Source organism: Phaseolus vulgaris, chromosome 2 (genome assembly GCF_051622355.1).
Source record: "Phaseolus vulgaris cultivar YP4 chromosome 2, ASM5162235v1, whole genome shotgun sequence".
Lineage (NCBI taxonomy): Eukaryota > Viridiplantae > Streptophyta > Magnoliopsida > Fabales > Fabaceae > Phaseolus > Phaseolus vulgaris.
This window is the reverse complement of record NC_143499.1, coordinates 47669973-47689454: the sequence shown is the minus strand read 5'-3', so window position 1 is coordinate 47689454 and position 19482 is coordinate 47669973. Positions and strand designations below refer to the sequence as shown.

At 31.8% G+C, this 19482-nt stretch overlaps 1 protein-coding gene across 2 annotated transcripts; it reads left to right on the top strand.

The window, feature by feature from the left end:
* The first annotated feature begins 6923 nt into the window (after nt 1-6923).
* On the top strand, nt 6924-18618 carry ISA1 (isoamylase 1). Of its 2 annotated transcripts, none has more exons than XM_068614980.2 (18): nt 6924-7660; nt 8007-8189; nt 8352-8444; nt 8536-8688; nt 9163-9254; nt 9936-10077; nt 10170-10277; nt 11090-11175; nt 11489-11560; nt 11646-11772; nt 13706-13792; nt 14618-14710; nt 15035-15193; nt 16406-16489; nt 16852-16932; nt 17012-17094; nt 17173-17290; nt 17948-18618. In XM_068614980.2, the coding sequence occupies exons 1-18, from the start codon at nt 7310-7312 to the stop codon at nt 18209-18211; spliced, it is 2376 nt and encodes a 791-aa protein (XP_068471081.1). In that variant the 5' UTR covers nt 6924-7309; the 3' UTR covers nt 18212-18618. The 2 variants fall into 2 exon arrangements, with proteins under 2 accessions (XP_068471081.1, XP_090155288.1); XM_090299162.1 differs by having other exon boundaries at nt 7122-7660; nt 8311-8444.
* The last annotated feature ends 864 nt before the right edge of the window (nt 18619-19482 follow it).

Below are 19482 nucleotides of genomic sequence, written 5' to 3'. Positions count from 1 at the left end.
TAACACGAAATCAATTTTTATCTTTAATTCAAATTTTAAATTAATATTTGTAATATTAAAATGATTAAATGAGTCATTTTATATTATATACATAATTAATTTTATATTAAAAAATAAAACATTTAATCCTATTTATACGTTTTAGTGTAAAAAATGAAAAAGCAAAAACAGAAAGCTGTGGCCGTACAAAAGCAAAAGAAAGTTAGTGCATGAGTGCAGAGGCGGAGTTTGTGGGAGAAGGAACGCCGTGGTACTTTTCCGTATGCATTCTTTCTCTCCCATCACATCTCATATATTATCATATTCTCTTTTCTTATCACATCAATTTCTATAATTTTATTTATTGTGTTTATGCGCAAACCAAGAAGAACAGTTGCTATTTATATATATGAAAACTACTTTTGGGTTAAAAAAAAAAGAGAGTTTTACCGGTCAAGTCTTCTGAATCACTTCACATGGGTGTGATGCAGATTAGTTAGTAACCACTCACATGAAGATTGGGACACTACACCCGTGATTTCTTCATCACTTTTCCCTTCCTTAAACCTTACTTTTTTTTTACGGATCCCTTGCCGCAAATCACTCTCTTACTCTCTCAAACACTTCCCCATCATAAAAACATTACAATATTCTTCACCTACCATCTTCAACCGCTCAACTCATTTCCACTCTTTCTTGCAATATCATCTTTCACCTACTCATTTTTTATCATTAAGATTATCTTTGTTTTCTAAAGCTAGTAGTCCATCATAGATTTGGCATTCATTAAGGTTGTTTGAATCCATATATTATGAATTGTACTAGTTTTATTCGATGTGTGATTTTCAACATTCTTCACGTTGACATTATCAACTTATACGTGATACTATATATTATGGATGATTCGATAATAGTTCGATAGCAGTCTTTTGATAAGTCAAATAAATTTTGGTTAGAATAAACTCAAAATAACTCTAATACCATACTAAAAAATTAATTTTAAACTTAACTCAATCTTATAAAACCTGTTTATAAAATGAGATTTGCATATACTTATGTAATATGAAATGTCTTAATCTCTAGTCGATGTAAAATCTCCAACAACAAAAAAATGAAAAAGAAGTTATTGATGGAAATCCCACATCGACTAGAGATGAAAATATTTCATTGTATATAATTAGCTGCAAACCTTACCTTACTAGCCAGTTTTACGAGGTTAACTTAGGTTTAATAGTTATGTAAATTTTGTCTCTTTTAAGTTTTTATTTTTTAATATATGCAAGAAGATATGTGAAAAAAATCACGTAATTTTTAATTTTTTTTACATTCTTATCCTTTAATATATTTAAGAAAGAAATGTGGAGAAAGTCACCTAAATCTTATTCCTTTTACTTTTTTTTATCCTTCAATATATGTAAGAAGAAAGGTGAAGAAATTCAGGTAAATTTTATCTCTTAGAAGAAATGTGAAGAAAGTTAGGTAAATTTTATCTGTATTATATTTTTACTCTTTAACTGTAACCAATTTGTATGATGAATAATTCCACCTTCTAAACTGAAGTTTTTTTATTCTGTACTTATGATCAACGATCTTTCTAATCACACGCCTAACATCTTCTAAAATGAGTAATCCTTATATGAAAATATTTTTCTTAGGTAAACTCAACAACTCATCCATTACGTTTGAGAATTGTCGAGCTAAATTCGTCAATCATTAATAAAAAAACAAGTAGGTAAAGACGTACTTAACAACGCTTCACGATTACAAGGACCACATTTTTTTTTATTAACAACTAATTTATCTACCTTGCTTCACTTCACAAAGTATAAATAGAAGCCAAATTACAATGGAAGAAATACATGTTCTATACATAATAAAAGTACAATTTTTTTATAAATCTGCAAAAGTACAAGTTTTGTTTGGCTATATTTTGCAAAACTCACTCCCTACTTAACAATACATTAATTATCCCATAACTTTTGAGAATATAATGTGTTTTAGTATAAAAAGGACTTAGAGAATTATCGATAAGTTAATCACTTTCTCCAATTTTTACTTCACTAACGTATTTTTTTTCATTTTCAAAACTTGTGACTATTTATATAATTATTATATATTTATTATTATTAAGTCAGAATAGGATATTTAAATTATAATTAAAAATATATTATCTATTGCTTAATTACTAAACTTATTTAATTTAATAAATTTAATCATTTCAATGGGCATAAACCAGAGACTAAGATCTCGAATCTTCATTCGGTATCGACCGTTAGATAATGTATAAAAAACACAGGATTCTATGTTTAAAGTTGTTATTAATTATTGACAGTGACTCTGGAATCACATGCGAGAGAAATAAACTTGTTTTGCACACATACAAAAGTAATGATTTAGAAATGTTATCACTTTTTTTTTTAATTTTTAAAAAGTGTGATGCCATGCAGAAGCAACGGTGGTAGTTTTGTGCAGAAGAAGCAGAGAGGTTGCAGAAATCAGAGGTTTGTGTCGGGTAAAAAATGGAAACACGCTCACCAAGTACAGATTCGTGGGATCAAAGTTGTCAGCATGTAAAACCGTCGACCCACGCTTTTGATGGCGCGTGAGAATCACAAGCGTCACAGGAGTGTGCTGTTTCGAACAGACGCTTCTCTGCGCGTGATGCTTGGATAAACTTTAGCCTAGAATGCCGAGACGTAAACCTTGGCAGTTTTTACAGTTTGGTCCACAGGATCATCATAATACCTAGTTATGATCCCACGGAACGGTAGAAGAAATAACAAAAAAAAATGGAAAAAAAAGAAGAAAAAGGAAAACGAATAAAAATAAATCATCTTTTAAATTGTTTGCAAAAAATATTCTTTTTATTTGATCGGTGTATAGAAAGAAAATAACAAGATAAGATATACGACCACACTCTGGATGACACTTTAAATACACATACATTTTTTATTAATCCACGGAAACATTTTTTTTATGTTTTATTTGGATTATAGAGTGGAAATGAGAGAGTAGATTTGAGATGATTTGAATAGAAAGTGTAAAGAAAGTTATGGTGTTTGGATAAAGATAAATAGAGTGAAAACTGTAAGAAAAGTTTATGAAAGTTTGTAAGTGATATGATGCCTGTGACTGAAATTGTATTTTTTTTAATTGATAAAACTGTAACTTTACATATTTATCCTTACATTTAAAAATTGTTAAAAAATTAATATTATTTAAATATTTATAATTATAAATATTTAATAAAAAATTATTTTTATATTAAATAACATTATTATTTTTATTTTTAATTTTTTTTAATTAATATAATTATTATATAATTTTTTTTATTGTTATAAAAGAGTATTAATTATGTTATTTTAGAAGAATTATTTTTTTATAATCTGAATTATATTTTTTATGTTTAAATTATAATTTTATTTTAAATAAAATAATAATATTTTATTTTAAATAAAAAGAGTAAAATAGTAAATTATAATTAATTAATTAAAAATATATATGTATATTCAACTTTCTTCGCAACTTAGCGAAGAAAGTTTAGAGCGTGGATTTTTCTTGAATTCCGTGTCTTTTTACATTGATTTTTAAGTTTTTATTGGCACAGTAAAACTTTGTTTTTCTTTCCCCATAAACAAATAGGGTCTTAAAGACAAAATCGTGACGAAACATCAATTTTTAAAGAGAACAATACTTCGGTGATTAACCCTAACAATACTATATCACAAATTTGAAGTCAAAACAATAATCCTTTAACAGAAAGAGTTTACTATTCCCATATTGACCTCGACTTCTAAATAATACGATACTATATATTAGTCCTAGAACAATAATATACCTCTAATATATGTATTATTTTATTTTTTTATGTTTTTAAAAATAATTAATTAAAATTAATCATTTTACACTCCATATTTTTTTATAATTTTGAAGTCCTCTTTTCTCTCACATCTATATTTTTTTCTAATTGACATCTTCAATTTTTAAATAATTTAAATAAAATATATTAAATATATATTAAAACATAGTTAACTTACGTGAAACTTGTGTAAAAGAATTCCTTCATGTTTTATATGTGAAAATATGGTAAACGTAACTCCAGAAGGAAAAGTTACCAAACAGCGAAAATAAAAGGAAATATTGAGTATATAGATTATAATATAATTAAAATTTACAAAAATAAATAAATTTATAAATTATATTTGATTTTTTCAATTTTATAATTAATACAACTTATTATACAAATCGGGGTTAGGTCTAAAGAACGATTCAAGTTGTTACTCTATCTCATTGATTAGTCGGTCTGAATTTCTATTTGTCTCCAAGCAAGCTCCTTACTCTCCTCATTTCCCTTTACCTCTCAGTCTCCACAAAGTTAACACTTTGATGACACCTGCAGAAGACACTCCGACGCTCAAATCAGATTTAATATTTGAAACTCGGCATTATGAGTATGTTATATAATGACGTATATGGTTCTTAGATTTTGTGCCTATTTATATGATTATGATCCGTCTTTCTTATTGAGTCAGGTTAGAGAGTTAAGTAATGTTTAGAAGTGTATTATTACCTAATTCTTGATTGCTGATTAGTCTCACTAATTCTGTTTAAGCGTAATTGATTTTGTGGTGTCGGTCGATATAATGACCGAGTATCAAATCATAGTGTCGATTGTGCGGATCACCGGTATAAAAATAATAAAAATAATAATTTGAGAGGCAAAAACAATAAATATATAATAAAAGATAAAGTGTTATAGTTGAAATGATTGAGAATATTTTTGGCTAATTGTCAGATAGCATTCAATAGCGTATCCAGTTAAGAAACTAATTAAGAGTATGATACTTCGAGTTGTATTTTAATTTGTAATACAAAGTAGATACATTAATAGTGTAATATTGAATATAACTATATTATGGAAACTAGTTTTCACAGTTTTTTTTATGGTGATTGTTTTCGAAAAGCAAAAGTTCTATAAAAGAATATTCTTTTAAAAAGAAGTGATTGGAGATGTGAAGAAAACTACACCTTCTCTTTCTCCATCCAAGAATTATAGAAACGGGCCTATTTGATAGCCCAGTAAAGACGAAAATAATGGGCTTTGATCGCCTTAAAATCAGGTCCGAGATTGAGTTTTGGGGTGTTTCTTCCTGCACTCCATTAATATCTGAAAATACAAATTTATCTATTTTTTTAAATGACTTTTGGTTTAGCTTTTTTGGAATCTTCCCAGACACTTCTTTTCAGAATTTATAAGTGTATTTTAGAAAATATTTTCTGAATTTTTTGGAAAAGATTTCCGAAATAAGATTTTCAGAACGTAAATAATATGTTCAAAACATGTTTTCTGGAATAATTTTTTTAAAATATATTTTGTAAAAGGCTTTTCGAAATAAGACCTGATTAGATGGGGTAGTTTTGTATTTTTACCCATTTGATGGATGTAGAAGTGCAGGAAGTTGCGCCCTCCAAAATTACCTAATTTTTTAAATTCATTTAAAAATTAGTCAAATACTTCCTTCACCTCTATACTTTTATTATATCTTTATATTATTTATATTAATTGTAAAAAGTTGATTTTACCATTTTAAAAAACCTTAAATAAGTACAATCTTATTTTTCTAGTCATAACACGTTTAATAGACCAATTTCATTATTAAAATACGTGTCTAAAAATATTGAAAAGAAAATTCATTATATTAGACAGTAAAAAAAACAATTTTGAAAATAATATTGTTAAAATTAAAAAAAAAATTATACACAAAAAATTATCGAGTTAACCGAGAATTTCCCAAATATTATTTGTTGAATACTTCCTTACTCTTTTTTTTTTATTTCACTTCCGTCATTTCTTTCTCCTCCACTATTATTGGTGTAGGAAAAAAAATCAAATTATTTATGTAATACATTTATTAAGAATAATATTGTTGAAATTGAAAGAAAACAAATTGTGGACGAAAAAATTACCGAGTTAACCGAGAATTTCCCAAAAAATATTTCTTGAATACTTCCTTACGGTTTTTTTTTCTTTCACTTACATCATTTATTTTTCCTTCACTATTATTTGTGTAGGAAAAAGTCAAATTATTTATGTAATACATCTATTAAAGAATTTAAAATTCATAATTATATTGTTAGATTTGAGGGCTCGAGAAATAACTTACAAATTTTATAATAAAAAATTAAAATTATAACTATGGATTACACTATTTGAAATTATTATAGAGGCGTGTTTATCTCTTGTACAATTTAAAAATCAATATATTATAATTACGAATTATATAATTTAAAATAATTCTCTTTAAAATTGTATAATTCATAAAATGAAATTATTATACTGGATTTTAGAAGATGAATGTCATGTTTAGTGTTGGCCAAATCCTTTGCAAATAACACACAAAAGTTAAGTAACTTGTATCCTATGTAACATAGATACTGATACAGACATTGATAGGATACGGACACGGATATACATAAAATTTCTAAAATGTAGGATACGATGACACAAATTTATATATCATATAATTATGAATTATATAAATTGACAATAAAGATTTATGTACACAAGTATGTTTCAGATTATTTTTTGGAGCAAAAAAATGTTTTTCATGACTGATTCACAATGATTTGTTTCTTATTTTTATAATCATAATAACAATTTATACAATAGAGTTTGATTTTTAGAAAATTAATGTGTGTTAGGACCGTATTAAAATTGTTATAAATTTAACAAATATTTTTTGAATTTGACACTTCACGAATACGTATTTTATAGGTGTCATACGAGTATCGGACACCCACACGAAGAGGAGTGTACGAGCTTGTAACATGTAAAACCTTCACAGTTAAAGAATAATAATGGAGGACATGAATGAATATTTTGAAGGTTGAATGACTTATAAGTAAATAAAAAAAAGGATAAAATGAACAATTTAGAAAAAAAAGGGGTGCAGTGGAGAAATATGCGCGGAAAGAAGAAGGAGTCCTTAACAAAATACTTTACAAGAACCACTCCTCTTCTAAACATTATTTCCGAAACAGAGTGCAGCGCGAGTAACAAACAAGCGGTGGCAAAGAATAGAAGGTGGTGGCGCCCACCAGAAATCGCGAACAAACACGTCATTTGTCTGAATTGAAAAGGCGTCGAATATGCGTTAAGAAAATGTGTTCAGTTCAAGAAACGATGATGATGATGATGATGATGAAGAAGAAGCATGTTGATATTTCAATTCAACAATGTCCATAGTATCCCTCACCCTCGCTAGAACTCATCACACTCCACATCTCTGAAACCCCTGCACCGCACCTGTTTGATCAACGATTCACGCCAATGAAGTGCTTTTCCTTGCCCTCACTCTCTGCTCCCACCTTCACCATCCTCCCTCAATGCGCTCTCACGGTTAGAGTTTCTCTGGCCAACTACAGATTCTCCCAATTGCATGAGACCGATTCCGTTATTCGCACAGTGGCGAGGACTCGCGCTGCTCGGAATGGCGGCGCTGTGGACACCGAAACCGCGGTGGTGGAAAAGCCGCAATTGGAGAGTCTCTTTCAAGTTTCCAGAGGCTACGCTTCCCCCTTCGGTGCCACCGTTCGAGACGGAGGGGTCAATTTCGCCATTTACTCTCTCAACGCATTCTCCGCCACTCTCTGTTTGTTTACTCTCTCCGATTTTCAGAATGTGAGTCACTCCTCTCTGCATCTCCCAATTTCCGAGAATGAGTTTAATAATCCAATTGTGGATTTGGATTCACGTTCGATGCTCTAAAATCACGTTAAAATGTTTGCATGTTTTGTTTCTTGTCCACGAAACGTTTCTAGGTCTCAACCTGAAGCAATTTAAGTAATAAATTTTATTCTGAGTTGTTGTAGTCTTAACTTGCTTTAGGAATAAATCACTTCACTTTAAAATCACTTTTATTCCAATTTAGTTCTGGGAAGGATCAACTAAATACACGCTAAAGCTTCTGAAAACGTAATTCGGTGTGAGTTTGTGGGTGTTGACAGTTCGAGTTTATTTGTTGCAGAATCGAGTGACGGAGTCTGTACCTCTTGATCCGTTGATAAATAAGACTGGAGGCATCTGGCATGTTTTCCTGAAAGGAGATTTTAGTGACATGCTTTATGGATACAAATTTGATGGCAAGTTTTCTCCTCTGGAGGGGCATTACTATGACTCTTCTCGTATAGTGTTGGACCCTTATGCAAAAGTTAGTTCCTCTGCAGTTTGCACTCTTCTTGTTTTGATTATTTTGTAAAATTGGAAAGCTGGTGAAGAGTGGGGCAACAAAACTCCATCTATTGATGTTTTTTTTGTGTTTTCTTTTTTAGTTATTGGAGTGGACCTAATCATATATTACCCATTTCTCTAGGCAGTAATAAGCAGAGGGGAGTTTGGGGCTTTGGGGCCTAATGGTAACTGCTGGCCCCAGATGGCTGGCATGGTACCTTCTGATCATGATGAGGTGCTTTATTTGTTTTAATGGTTTTTCGTTTGTACTGTAACTTTTTGGAAATTATATTTCACTTTTTATTCATGTTGTGCAACTTGTTTAGTTTGATTGGGAAGGAGATTTGCCTCTGAAGTATCCACAAAAGGATCTTGTTGTATATGAGATGCATGTGCGAGGGTTCACAAAGCATGAGTCGAGCAACACCAAGTTCCCTGGTACATATCTTGGTGTGGTGGAGAAGCTTGACCACTTAAAGGTGAAGTTTCTGATAATTTTTTAAGATAATTTGAAGAGTTCCTTGTGACACTTATACCAATCTTTATTATGTTAAAGTAGTCCAGTATTTTTTTTTAAAATTTTTTTGTTGAATCTAATAGATTGTGCATTTCTGAACTAATGGTAATGAAATCCTCAACGGTATAAGGAAAGAATTGTGTCTTTATCTAAGCCATAGACGTACTTTTCAGCAAGATAACACAATGCATGGTTTTAAATGAACTTGAATTGGAGTCATGGTCAGGGGTAGACAGGCATACTGTCATCTAGGTTCATCACCCATATTATTCTCCCATGCTGTTGAATCTACAATATTTTTTTTTCATGAGCTTGGTGTTTTACATTATTTGTTTTGCCTCTATATTGCGCTACTGCACAAAGCAGATATGAATGTATAAAATGTTTGCTAATCCATAGTGAAACTGTTTTCATTTGGCCTTATTTGTTTTTGCAGGAACTTGGGGTAAATTGTCTTGAATTAATGCCATGTCATGAATTCAATGAGCTGGAATACTCCAGTTACAATTCTGTACAAGGGGACTACAGGTAAGGGAGTTATTTTGTGGATGGAATACTTATTATTATCATTGACTTCTGGTTATATTGGAATCTTCTAGTCAGCTTCTAGTAGGGGTGATTTTAATAATCGGTTATAGAAGAATAACTATAAGCATAATTAACTGGTTATGACTTAACCAGTTAATTAAAAATGGGGATAAAATTAACACACGACAAGTGATTATTATAACTAAACCATAACCGGTTATGAACAATTATTAGTTGTGAAAAATGTACTAAATATAAAAAATATTTTTTGAAACCTGTTAGATATCCAGAACTGGCTATATAACTGGTTTAGGGATATATACCTGGTTATTTAGCTAGTTATATAGCCAGATTTTCATACTTCATTATAGTTTAGTTATAATAACCACTGGTCATATTGGGTATTATATGATTATGGTTAAGTTATTGAAATAACTTATCCATGAGTAGCCCTAACTTGTAGTCATATTTTGGTATTCATTTTTAAGATTGCTTTTTTAACCCCTGATGTCTCACATCTTGTGAAGTTCTATATCGTATTTTCTTTCCAATCTGATAGCTTATTTTGATTACTTCATGATTTCATTGAATGGTACATATGTGGCTCTTTAACAATTCTTTTTTTTTTTACTTCGCTTAGTGTTTATCTTAACTATATGATAATGCTATCCTTTGCTGTAGGGTCAATTTTTGGGGCTATTCAACCATCAATTTTTTCTCTCCAATGATCAGATACTCATCTGCAGGCATAAGAAATTGTGGCCGTGATGGGATTAATGAAATTAAATTCCTGATCAAAGAGGCACACAAACGAGGAATAGAGGTTACAAAAAATATATATTTTCATTCACTCGTTTCTGCTTCTTTTTTATTTTTAAATGAAATTATGATTTCATTGCTATTTTACTGCTTCAGGTTATCATGGATGTTGTTTTCAATCATACAGCTGAAGGGAATGAGGATGGTCCCATTATTTCTTTCAGAGGTGTTGACAACAGTATTTATTACATGGTAGCACCCAAGGTGAGTTCAATTTGCTCCCTGTTTCCTTTAGTAAGTTGGGGTTAAGACTGAATTTCTCTAGCAGAACTCAGCTCCTTGGATAAACAGAACAGTAATATACTATGAAAAATATGAAATAATTGCCAAATTACAGGGAAAATTCCCTTAGTCAGTCAAAAGACTACTGGACCATCTGTAATCCTCAAACACTCTACCGTGCCATTCCATTCCTCCTCCTTTAGTTTTCCTCTTCTTAATCATTAGCAGAACCCCTCTTCTTGTACTCCTCTGATGCCGCCTGTTCTCGCTGTTATTTTTTCTCTCTCCACAACCTCCTTTTTTTTCCAGCTTCTTTTTTCTCTCATATACTCGTAGGTCTTGATTATCAGGCCCAACTCCTTGACTCTCTTAGCTGATTCAACTGTCCCTTCCACTTTTTTCCTTCTCCTATTTACTGTAAATGGCCCATCAGTTAAAAAATTTCAAGCCTTGTAATCACTCAAAACTTTCCCATCGAGTAGGAAAAGGCTTTTGTTGTTGTTGGAAGAGGAAGAACTCAAATATTACACTTGAAGTTAGTATAATTATAAGAAGGGGATTCTTGGTAAAACTATTTCCAATTTTTCTGATATGAATAAAACTCTAATTTTGTTTAAGGTCTGCGTCTTTACTTCTTATAGATTGTAGTTAATTTTGCAGATTAGGTTTTTGTAGCTCTGAATATTTTCAATTTTTTTGAATTTCTTCTTGTAAGCTTTTTTTTCTTCTAATTCTAATTATATATCACGGTTAATGTAAATAGATTTAGTAGATCTACTTTTATGAATTTTTAGGGGGAGTTCTATAACTATTCTGGATGTGGGAACACATTCAATTGTAGCCATCCAGTTGTCCGGCAGTTTATAGTGGACTGCTTAAGGTATGATTTCAATGAATATGAAATATATTTCTCGTGGATATTTTTATAAATAATATTAAAACTCTTTCTGTATATTATATGTCTCAATTCTTGATTTAAAATCAGTTCTTTAAAGATTGTTGACTTTCATGCCTATGGGCGTTTCACTTATATAATTTAGGTTAACAATGCCATACCTTTTACTCTTATGCAGTACATGATTTATATTCTTTCAGTTTATTACAGTCTGGTGAGATTTGTTTCAACTGTTATTTACTTGGGTTTATTACAAGTTGCTAAATTGAAGATTTTACTTTTTTCTCTTGTGCAATAGATATTGGGTTACGGAAATGCATGTGGATGGTTTTCGCTTTGATCTTGCTTCCATTATGACCAGGAGTAGCAGGTAGTATATAGTGCATTGTTTCTAAAAATTTTCTGGAGACTGATATATCTTACTGTTTTTATTTCCTCTCCTTGCTTGTTACCAGTCTCTGGGATGCAACTAATGTATTTGGTGCTCCAATAGAAGGTGACTTGCTGACAACTGGAACCCCTCTAGGCAGTCCACCATTAATTGACTTGATCAGTAACGATCCTATACTTCGTGGAGTGAAGGTTTTCCAACTTAATTTTTTTTCAATCAATTGTGTACCTTTGTTTGTTATCAGTTTGTGGACATACAATGTATCCCTAATTCCATGCTTTCCAAAATAATTTTTGAAGTGTACCAAAGTAACATCTGAAATGAAGGAATCATTTTTAAGGTAATTTCCAAGAAATAAACAGATTTCACCAAAATGATAGTACGGACCCTGTTGGATTGGAAATTGGGATTTTCTGTAAGTTATCTGGGATTGTACATATAAATATGAGTATAGTTCAGTTGAAAAACCAATGATTCCAGTGGTTTGACCATAAAGTGGTATAATTTGTTAACAACCAAGCTGATTTCTAGTCTGGTTGAGAGTGGGATATTGCAGAGCACCTAGCACTAAACAATATAAAGTAGGATCTAGAAAGAGATCAGCCCCAAATTTAGATAATTTGCTATTAGAAACCACAGGGAAAGAAATGAATGAACTTTTTCCACATGTGCTTTGTGATGAGTCTCAAATGCATTTACTTTGAGTCAAAATAGAATGATCAGGTAAATATTTGATTTCAAGACCAAGAAAATAATTTAGATAACCAATTATTTGAGAGAAAAGGCTACATGGAGTTAAGCTACTAAATTAGAGCAATGGAGCTCCTAGTGATTATTATATCATCAACACATACTGAAGATTAACATGATCAAATGTTGGAATCCTCTTCAATGAGATAACATGGTGGAACTACCAGATTTACGACAAATCATTAAAACTTATCCGGTTTGATCTCCGATTCAACATGTTTCCTCCAATGGAGATAATTCAAACCATCAAGCTTCTCAATAATGAAGTTTTGAAAGGATTGTGATGCGGAAGCCATAGAGAGAAAATAAGACGTTTTGAAGAGAACCCGAATTTGTGAAAAAAAGTTGTCCGAATTTCTTTTAGCTCTAGATACCATGTAAAAGGAACTGAATGAGAGAGAAGTTTGTAACAAACTGAACTATACTCATCTTATTAACTTGTGAAAGAGGAAGCTTACAAGTGTATTTATAGCTAATTGCTTACAACAGAAGAGATAGTTGTTGTTTTATTGCATTGATACAAGAGATAGCTGTTGGCAATAAATAACTAACACCTCTAGCTATGTACATACAATATTTACATAGAAAATATAACTAAGTGATCTCTTATATAGGTATCAAAGTCATTGGTTCGTCTTGGTGACTGACTTAGACGAGTATGATATAAAGTGGGTGAAAAATTCTAGGTTTGTGGATTTCTTGTGTCGAAAGTCTTCCTGACTTGAGATGAATGTACTAATGTGAAAGAGACTGACACTAGAGGGTGAGATTGTTAGAGCCAAGTGTGAGTTAAAAGTTCCACATTGGATAAAAATGAACAAGAAGAGCAACATATAAGGAGAAAATATCCGCAAACCTATTGGCTTAAGGTTTTTGCTCATGGCTCATTGGTACCAAATCTCCTTGGTATATCCCCATTGAAAGATCTTAACACTAAGTACATACTCTAATATACTTAAGCTTTAGAACTTGTATCACAAGTGAAAGTCCATTGATTTAAATAGACGAATATACTATTGGGTAATTTAAAAAGAGATGAGCTAAACTGGTCATAGAAATTATTTAGGTGATTGAGCTGCTATTTGTTTTGCAATAGGTGCTAACTGTTGGTCTTTATTACCTTATCTCACCTTTGAATTAGAATGTCACAGGTTAAAGGCAGCTATTTAAAGTAGTGTTTCCTTCTAGGTGATGTGTACTGTCTTGCCTCACCCTCATCTATATTGTGTGCCTAACACAATTCACTGGACTTGGTCATGCTTTAGTATTTTGTTGGTTGATTGCAATCATCATTATCTGTTTTTTAGATTAGTTTTTCACTCATTTGGAAGCAGTTAGCTAACAGGCCAAGCTTCATAATTTTCTCTTATGTAGCTTATAGCTGAAGCCTGGGATGCTGGAGGCCTCTACCAAGTTGGCACTTTCCCTCACTGGGGTATTTGGTCAGAATGGAATGGGAAGGTCAGTGCAAACATAACTGTTGGATTCTAACCCTGTTATTTTGCTGTAACAAAAGCATTCAGTAGCACAGCTTGAAATAGACCTATCTTTTGGAAAAAGAGAACTTGATAACAAAAGACACAAATATCATAACAGCATCAGTTCTATTGCATCATATTATATGCATCCTGTTGTAGCCTATTTAAGTGAAACTGCAAGAATAATTGCATCAGGTTCCACTTTTATTGAAAATGACCTGGTTTTAAATTATATGAACTTGTCAACACTGAAATGCAGTTAAACTTTGTATGTAATTTATGTCTTCAATATTTATTTCCCGAATTTTAATTTATGACAGGATCTGCTATTTAATGAGTGGATCACTGTAAACTACACAAAAGTGTCATGCATGGCTTTTTTCAAATCAATCTTGAATAAAAGGTTGGACTATGAACTTGGCATAAATGTGGTCAATTATTTTTTCACTAAACTACAATGAATTCTCTCCTTTTCCAGACCAGTCTGCAATATGTACAATCAATTACTAGGACAACGGGAGAAATGGTCATATGTATGCATTTAATGAGAATATTCTTGATTTCCTTCACGCAAGCTAAAACGCTGAGAATTTAACCAAAGTCTATGAACTGTTTATCTTCAACCAAATGCTTTCACTCCTCTGCAAGCTCCCCCCAACCATGTTAATTCTTTGCTTTTCATTTATGTATGTTTCTTTAACCAATATGCTCACCTATGTTCTGAATAAATACATGATCCACAAATTGTAAATTATACAGTGTATTTGTGGTGATGCGTATGAGTTATGAACTATCTAATGTTTTGCAGTATAGAGACACGGTGCGCCAGTTTATCAAGGGTACAGATGGCTTTGCTGGAGCATTTGCTGAATGCCTTTGTGGGAGTCCTAATTTATATCAGGTTTATTTGCTGTCTCATTTGACAACTACAACAATTGTTTCTTTTGTATATAAACTCCCACATATACTCTTACTATTGTGATAATTACTATTGATTTATTGTGTCATTATTATTTCAATGGGTCTGTTTTTTTTCCCAATTTGTACAGAAAACATCCTGTTTGGCTGTCTTCAGATTTGCTCGATACATATTTTGTTATCGCTCATGACATTAGTATTTATTTCAGCTAAATTTTGTATCTTTAGGTATTTTATTGCCATGTTCTTTTCTTGTGCCTTCTTCTTGCTTGTAGTGGAGATTACATTACTTGTATCTTTGGTCCAGGGAGGAGGAAGAAAACCGTGGAATAGTATTAACTTTGTATGTGCTCATGATGGGTTCACGCTAGCTGATTTGGTGACCTATACCAACAAGCATAATTTGTCAAATGGAGAAGACAATAATGATGGAGAAAATCATAATAATAGCTGGAACTGTGGACAGGTATATGTTTAGAAACCTGCTTCAGAGTTGCATTTAAAGTGTCTTCCTTTTACTTTTCCTTCCAATGAATGCAGGTTCTTCATCTCAATATTTTTTAAGCAACCTGAATGCCATTAATATTACAGTGTCCATGGAAAGATCTAAAGCCCAATATTCAGCAGTTATGAATTGGACGTACTAGATTTATGTAGATGAGTTGTAATATGTAGGTCAAAATTGTTCACAGAAAATGAATAAAAAGGCTCCATGGGGCTAATATAGTCTTTCTTTCATAGTAAGTCACAGATTTCATACTCACTGACAAACTTGTCCAGTGTACTCCCATCATTCTAAACTTTGCTTAGAATCCTTCTACAAAGCTTTTCTTGATTCTTCTTTCTCCACTTTCTCCATTAATTGTATGTATCATATGAACAGTGATGGATCCATAACTTTTCGTTTAGTAGGGGGCAAAGTAAAAATTTAGAATATAGAATAATATTTCAAGTTTTTACAACATAAGATAACGTCATGACATGATAAATTTTTTAAATACCTAAGCTTCTACAAATTACAATTATCCTGTACACATTTTCATATTATAAGAATGTTGTATGATTTTTGCGTTGTCAATACTATAAAAGAAATAGAAAGGTAAAGTGGTAAAATTAAACACTATTCTCTTTTATCTCTTATAACTTTTTACATTCATTTTAAAGGAATTGTCTAATGAATGCAAAATCACCAATTTTTTTAATCGACAAATATAAAAATTATTAAATATATTAAAGTAAAAAAATTGCTTTGTGGGGGAAACTGCCCCCGTACCTTGGAATGGGGATCAGCCATTGCTTATGAATGAGGTCCTTTAACTGCTATAGGACAATGTTTTCTAACTTCTGACCCATCATCATGTTTTCTATATGATTGTGTTTCTTACTACGAAAATATAGTGTGGCTACTGTCTGCTTGAAATAAAAGTTTGTTTAGATTGTGCACTAGGCTTTAAGTCCAGAAAATTTGCGTTCGCCCCATTTCCTGCCTGATATCTGCAGGGCCTTTACTGGGTTTTTAAGTTTTCTTCTATTACCCCCTATATGTTTATGCATTTCTACACTTACTGTTTATGGGGGTCCTTAAAACAACTTTTGCTCAAAGTATTAGAATATTTATGTAAAGTTACATGGATGAACTTTGTATTAAATGTTAATTCCATTTTTGTAACTAATGCAGGAGGGGGAGTTTGTCAGTACCTCAGTGAAGAAATTGAGGAAACGACAAATGCGGAATTTGTTTCTCTCTCTCATGGTTTCCCAGGTAAGGCCCAATTAACAGAATAGTTATTTTTCAAATTTTTTTGGACTGAAAGGACTTCTTTGTGTTGCATGTTAGTTAGTAATAAGTTTTGCTTTGTACATCTCTATATGGTGTGGAAGCACATATAAAGACTCATTTAAGGGTACTATAAAGTATTGTTTGCTACTTCAATAATTGGGGAATGTGGTAATTAGTTGGATTTTAAATATAATATGACTTTTATAAAGCAGATGGAGAAGCAATTAAAATGTAAACTTACTGTAGTTTAATGCTGTTGGCCTTTAATTGATCAAATTATTCTTTATTTATATATATGTTGGCATCCCGAATTCTGCTTACTGACTTTCAGTTTATTTTATCAGGGAGTTCCAATGATATATATGGGCGATGAATATGGACACACAAAAGGCGGAAACAACAATACCTATTGTCATGATAATTATGTGATCCTCTTATCTACTAAGAATTTTCAATGCACTCCCCACCATATATTCAATCCTATTGATTTCAACCTTTTTGCAGCTTAATTACTTCCAATGGGACAAAAAGGAAGAGTCCTCATCAGACTTTTTCAGATTTTGTTGCCTTGTGACTAAGTTTCGCCAGTAAGTACTTCTTCAGCTTAATTGCTTTCTGGTTGGACTTTTGCATTTTTCTCTTATTTCAACGTTATAATCCTGCAGGGAATGTGAATCGCTAGGCTTAGATGATTTCCCAACTTCAGAGAGGCTGCAGTGGCATGGTCATTTTCCTGGAATGCCAGACTGGTCCGAAACTAGCCGTTTTGTGGCTTTTACCTTGGTAAGATGATTTTGTTGGCCATATTGCTTTGTATAAGAATTGTTACTGGTGAAAGGCTATAAGAATCACATCTTAGGATCTATTTCTTTTAACCTTGGCCTATAAATGTGAAATTTGGACGTATTTCCAGTAACTAAACCTTGAGTCCGAGTTGAAGTCTACCAGAAAAACTCAGCATCTGGCAATGGCAGTATGTGCCTGCCTAGCTGGGTTGAGGAATAATTATGGTGCTTCTGTTGTAAGGACAAATAATGTACGGTTAGCAGTCTCCTCTGAACATTAAGATTGGCTGGCAGAACAAATATGGCGAGTTGACTTCAAACTCCTGTATGATTGTTTGCTACTTCTCTGGTTCCTATTTGAACACGTGAAGAAGAATTTATTCTTAGCCCCAATTTTGATTTTGAAAGTCCAAATAATCGAATGTGGTATATTGCCTCACGGTATAAAATATAGGCTGAGCTGCTCCTGGACTTAAACCAATACCCTCATACAAAGCTGTCAATGTCATGCTCAGATTAGCATCAGTAGAACTTTTAATCTCAGTTTTTTCATTTACTAGTATTTGTCTTAACGAGAATGTTAAATCCTATACGTTCTTTTATTGGAAACTTCACTAGTGACTAATACCCTTTTTTGGCATGAACTCGAATCCAGGTAGACTCGGTGAAGGGAGAGATTTACGTTGCTTTCAATATGAGTCATTTACCCTTCACAATTACATTGCCAGAGCGTCCTGGATACAGATGGGAACCTCTTGTAGATACCAGCAAGCCTATCCCATTTGATTTCCTCACCCCTGACCTTCCTGGAAGAGACATTGCTATACAACAGTATGCTCACTTTCTGGACGCCAATATGTATCCCATGCTTAGTTATTCCTCCATTATCCTCTTGCGCACTCCAGATCAAAATGCGTAGCTTGGAGAGTCCTGTTTCCTTATTATTATCAGCTTCTAAATATATTTCTGTTCCTAGTATAACCATAAAAGAAATCGTTCGTTCGGTACATAAAGAATAAAGCATGCATCCAAAATTTTCTTCAGTTTACAAAGGAAAGGAAACAATAAGGAGAAGAAAAAGCTGTTAGTGGTGTAATTATACGATGATGGAAAAGTGCAATATATTTGAGTGAGTTTGCTCCATGCTTTTGTAATGCCTTTCACCCAGAGTGCCCAAAGTGTAAAGGCATGTCATTGGCCCTAAATTGGCCTCCCTTTTTTTATTGTTAATTGTCCTTTTAATCTCTAAAACGATTACACGCAATGTGTCCAAGATCTCCATTAAATGTTCTAATTTATAACTTCTGAAGCATGAGTTGCATATTATTTCATGTAAAGCCACATCAACACAGGGTAACAATTGACGAGTGTCTTTCCATGAGAAGGTTGAGATATGTTGATAAAATAGTAAATTTAATGGGTTCATATGCAAGGCATCATGGTTTTTATTTTGCCTTATTGTTTTAGGTGGCGTGTGTTGATATCCAGACTTGTAGCATTGAAAAGTACAAAATAAAAATATGGATAGTATTCAAAATTATGAAAAAATAGAGAAGTTTAATGGTAAGATATTTGACCCAACGACGTCATTCTCTTTGAATTTTTTTATCAACAATTGTGAGTTGTCCAAGTTTGAGAAAAAGTGAAAGTATATTAAAGTGATTCAAGACATTAGATACAGCAAATGGAAAAAAATTAGTCATGGGCATTTGGTAATTATCAATGCCAAGGAATTACCTAATGCGTACTCGAGAAGGAAGATGGTGTCTGCAGAAAAGAAAAGAAAGTCATTTAAATCGGAGAAGTGTATCAACGCATATTTTGCTATTTTTTTTATTGACCAAAATTTGTTAAAAAATGTAAACTTTAATCAGTTATAATAAAATATTTAGAACAACATATTTACTAACATTTTTCTTATTAACATAGTAAAGTCGTATCGTATAATGAGGTTATTCAAGTATTAGATGAAAATAACACCACCCATATTAGTCATTATCTTTTGTTTAAATTCAGCAAAAGCAATGCTATCATCTTTTCCTTTTTTTCTCTTCTTCAGTGTAAACAATTTGTTAACGTCTCTTATCTAATATTAATATGAATGTACGATGGAAAATTCAATAAGAAATATCCGTGATTTTCTTTTCTGTTCAAGAAACTTAAAAACTATGTATTCTTATTAAAAATAAT

Bases quoted from the DNA above. Each gene is read 5' to 3' on its own strand.
- ISA1 (XM_068614980.2), top strand. From the start codon at position 7,310: ATGAAGTGCTTTTCCTTGCCCTCACTCTCTGCTCCCACCTTCACCATC. The intron at 11,561-11,645 runs GTAGTATATAGT...GCTTGTTACCAG, and splicing joins ATTATGACCAGGAGTAGCAG to TCTCTGGGATGCAACTAATG. The intron at 13,793-14,617 runs GTCAGTGCAAAC...AATGTTTTGCAG, and splicing joins GGTCAGAATGGAATGGGAAG to TATAGAGACACGGTGCGCCA.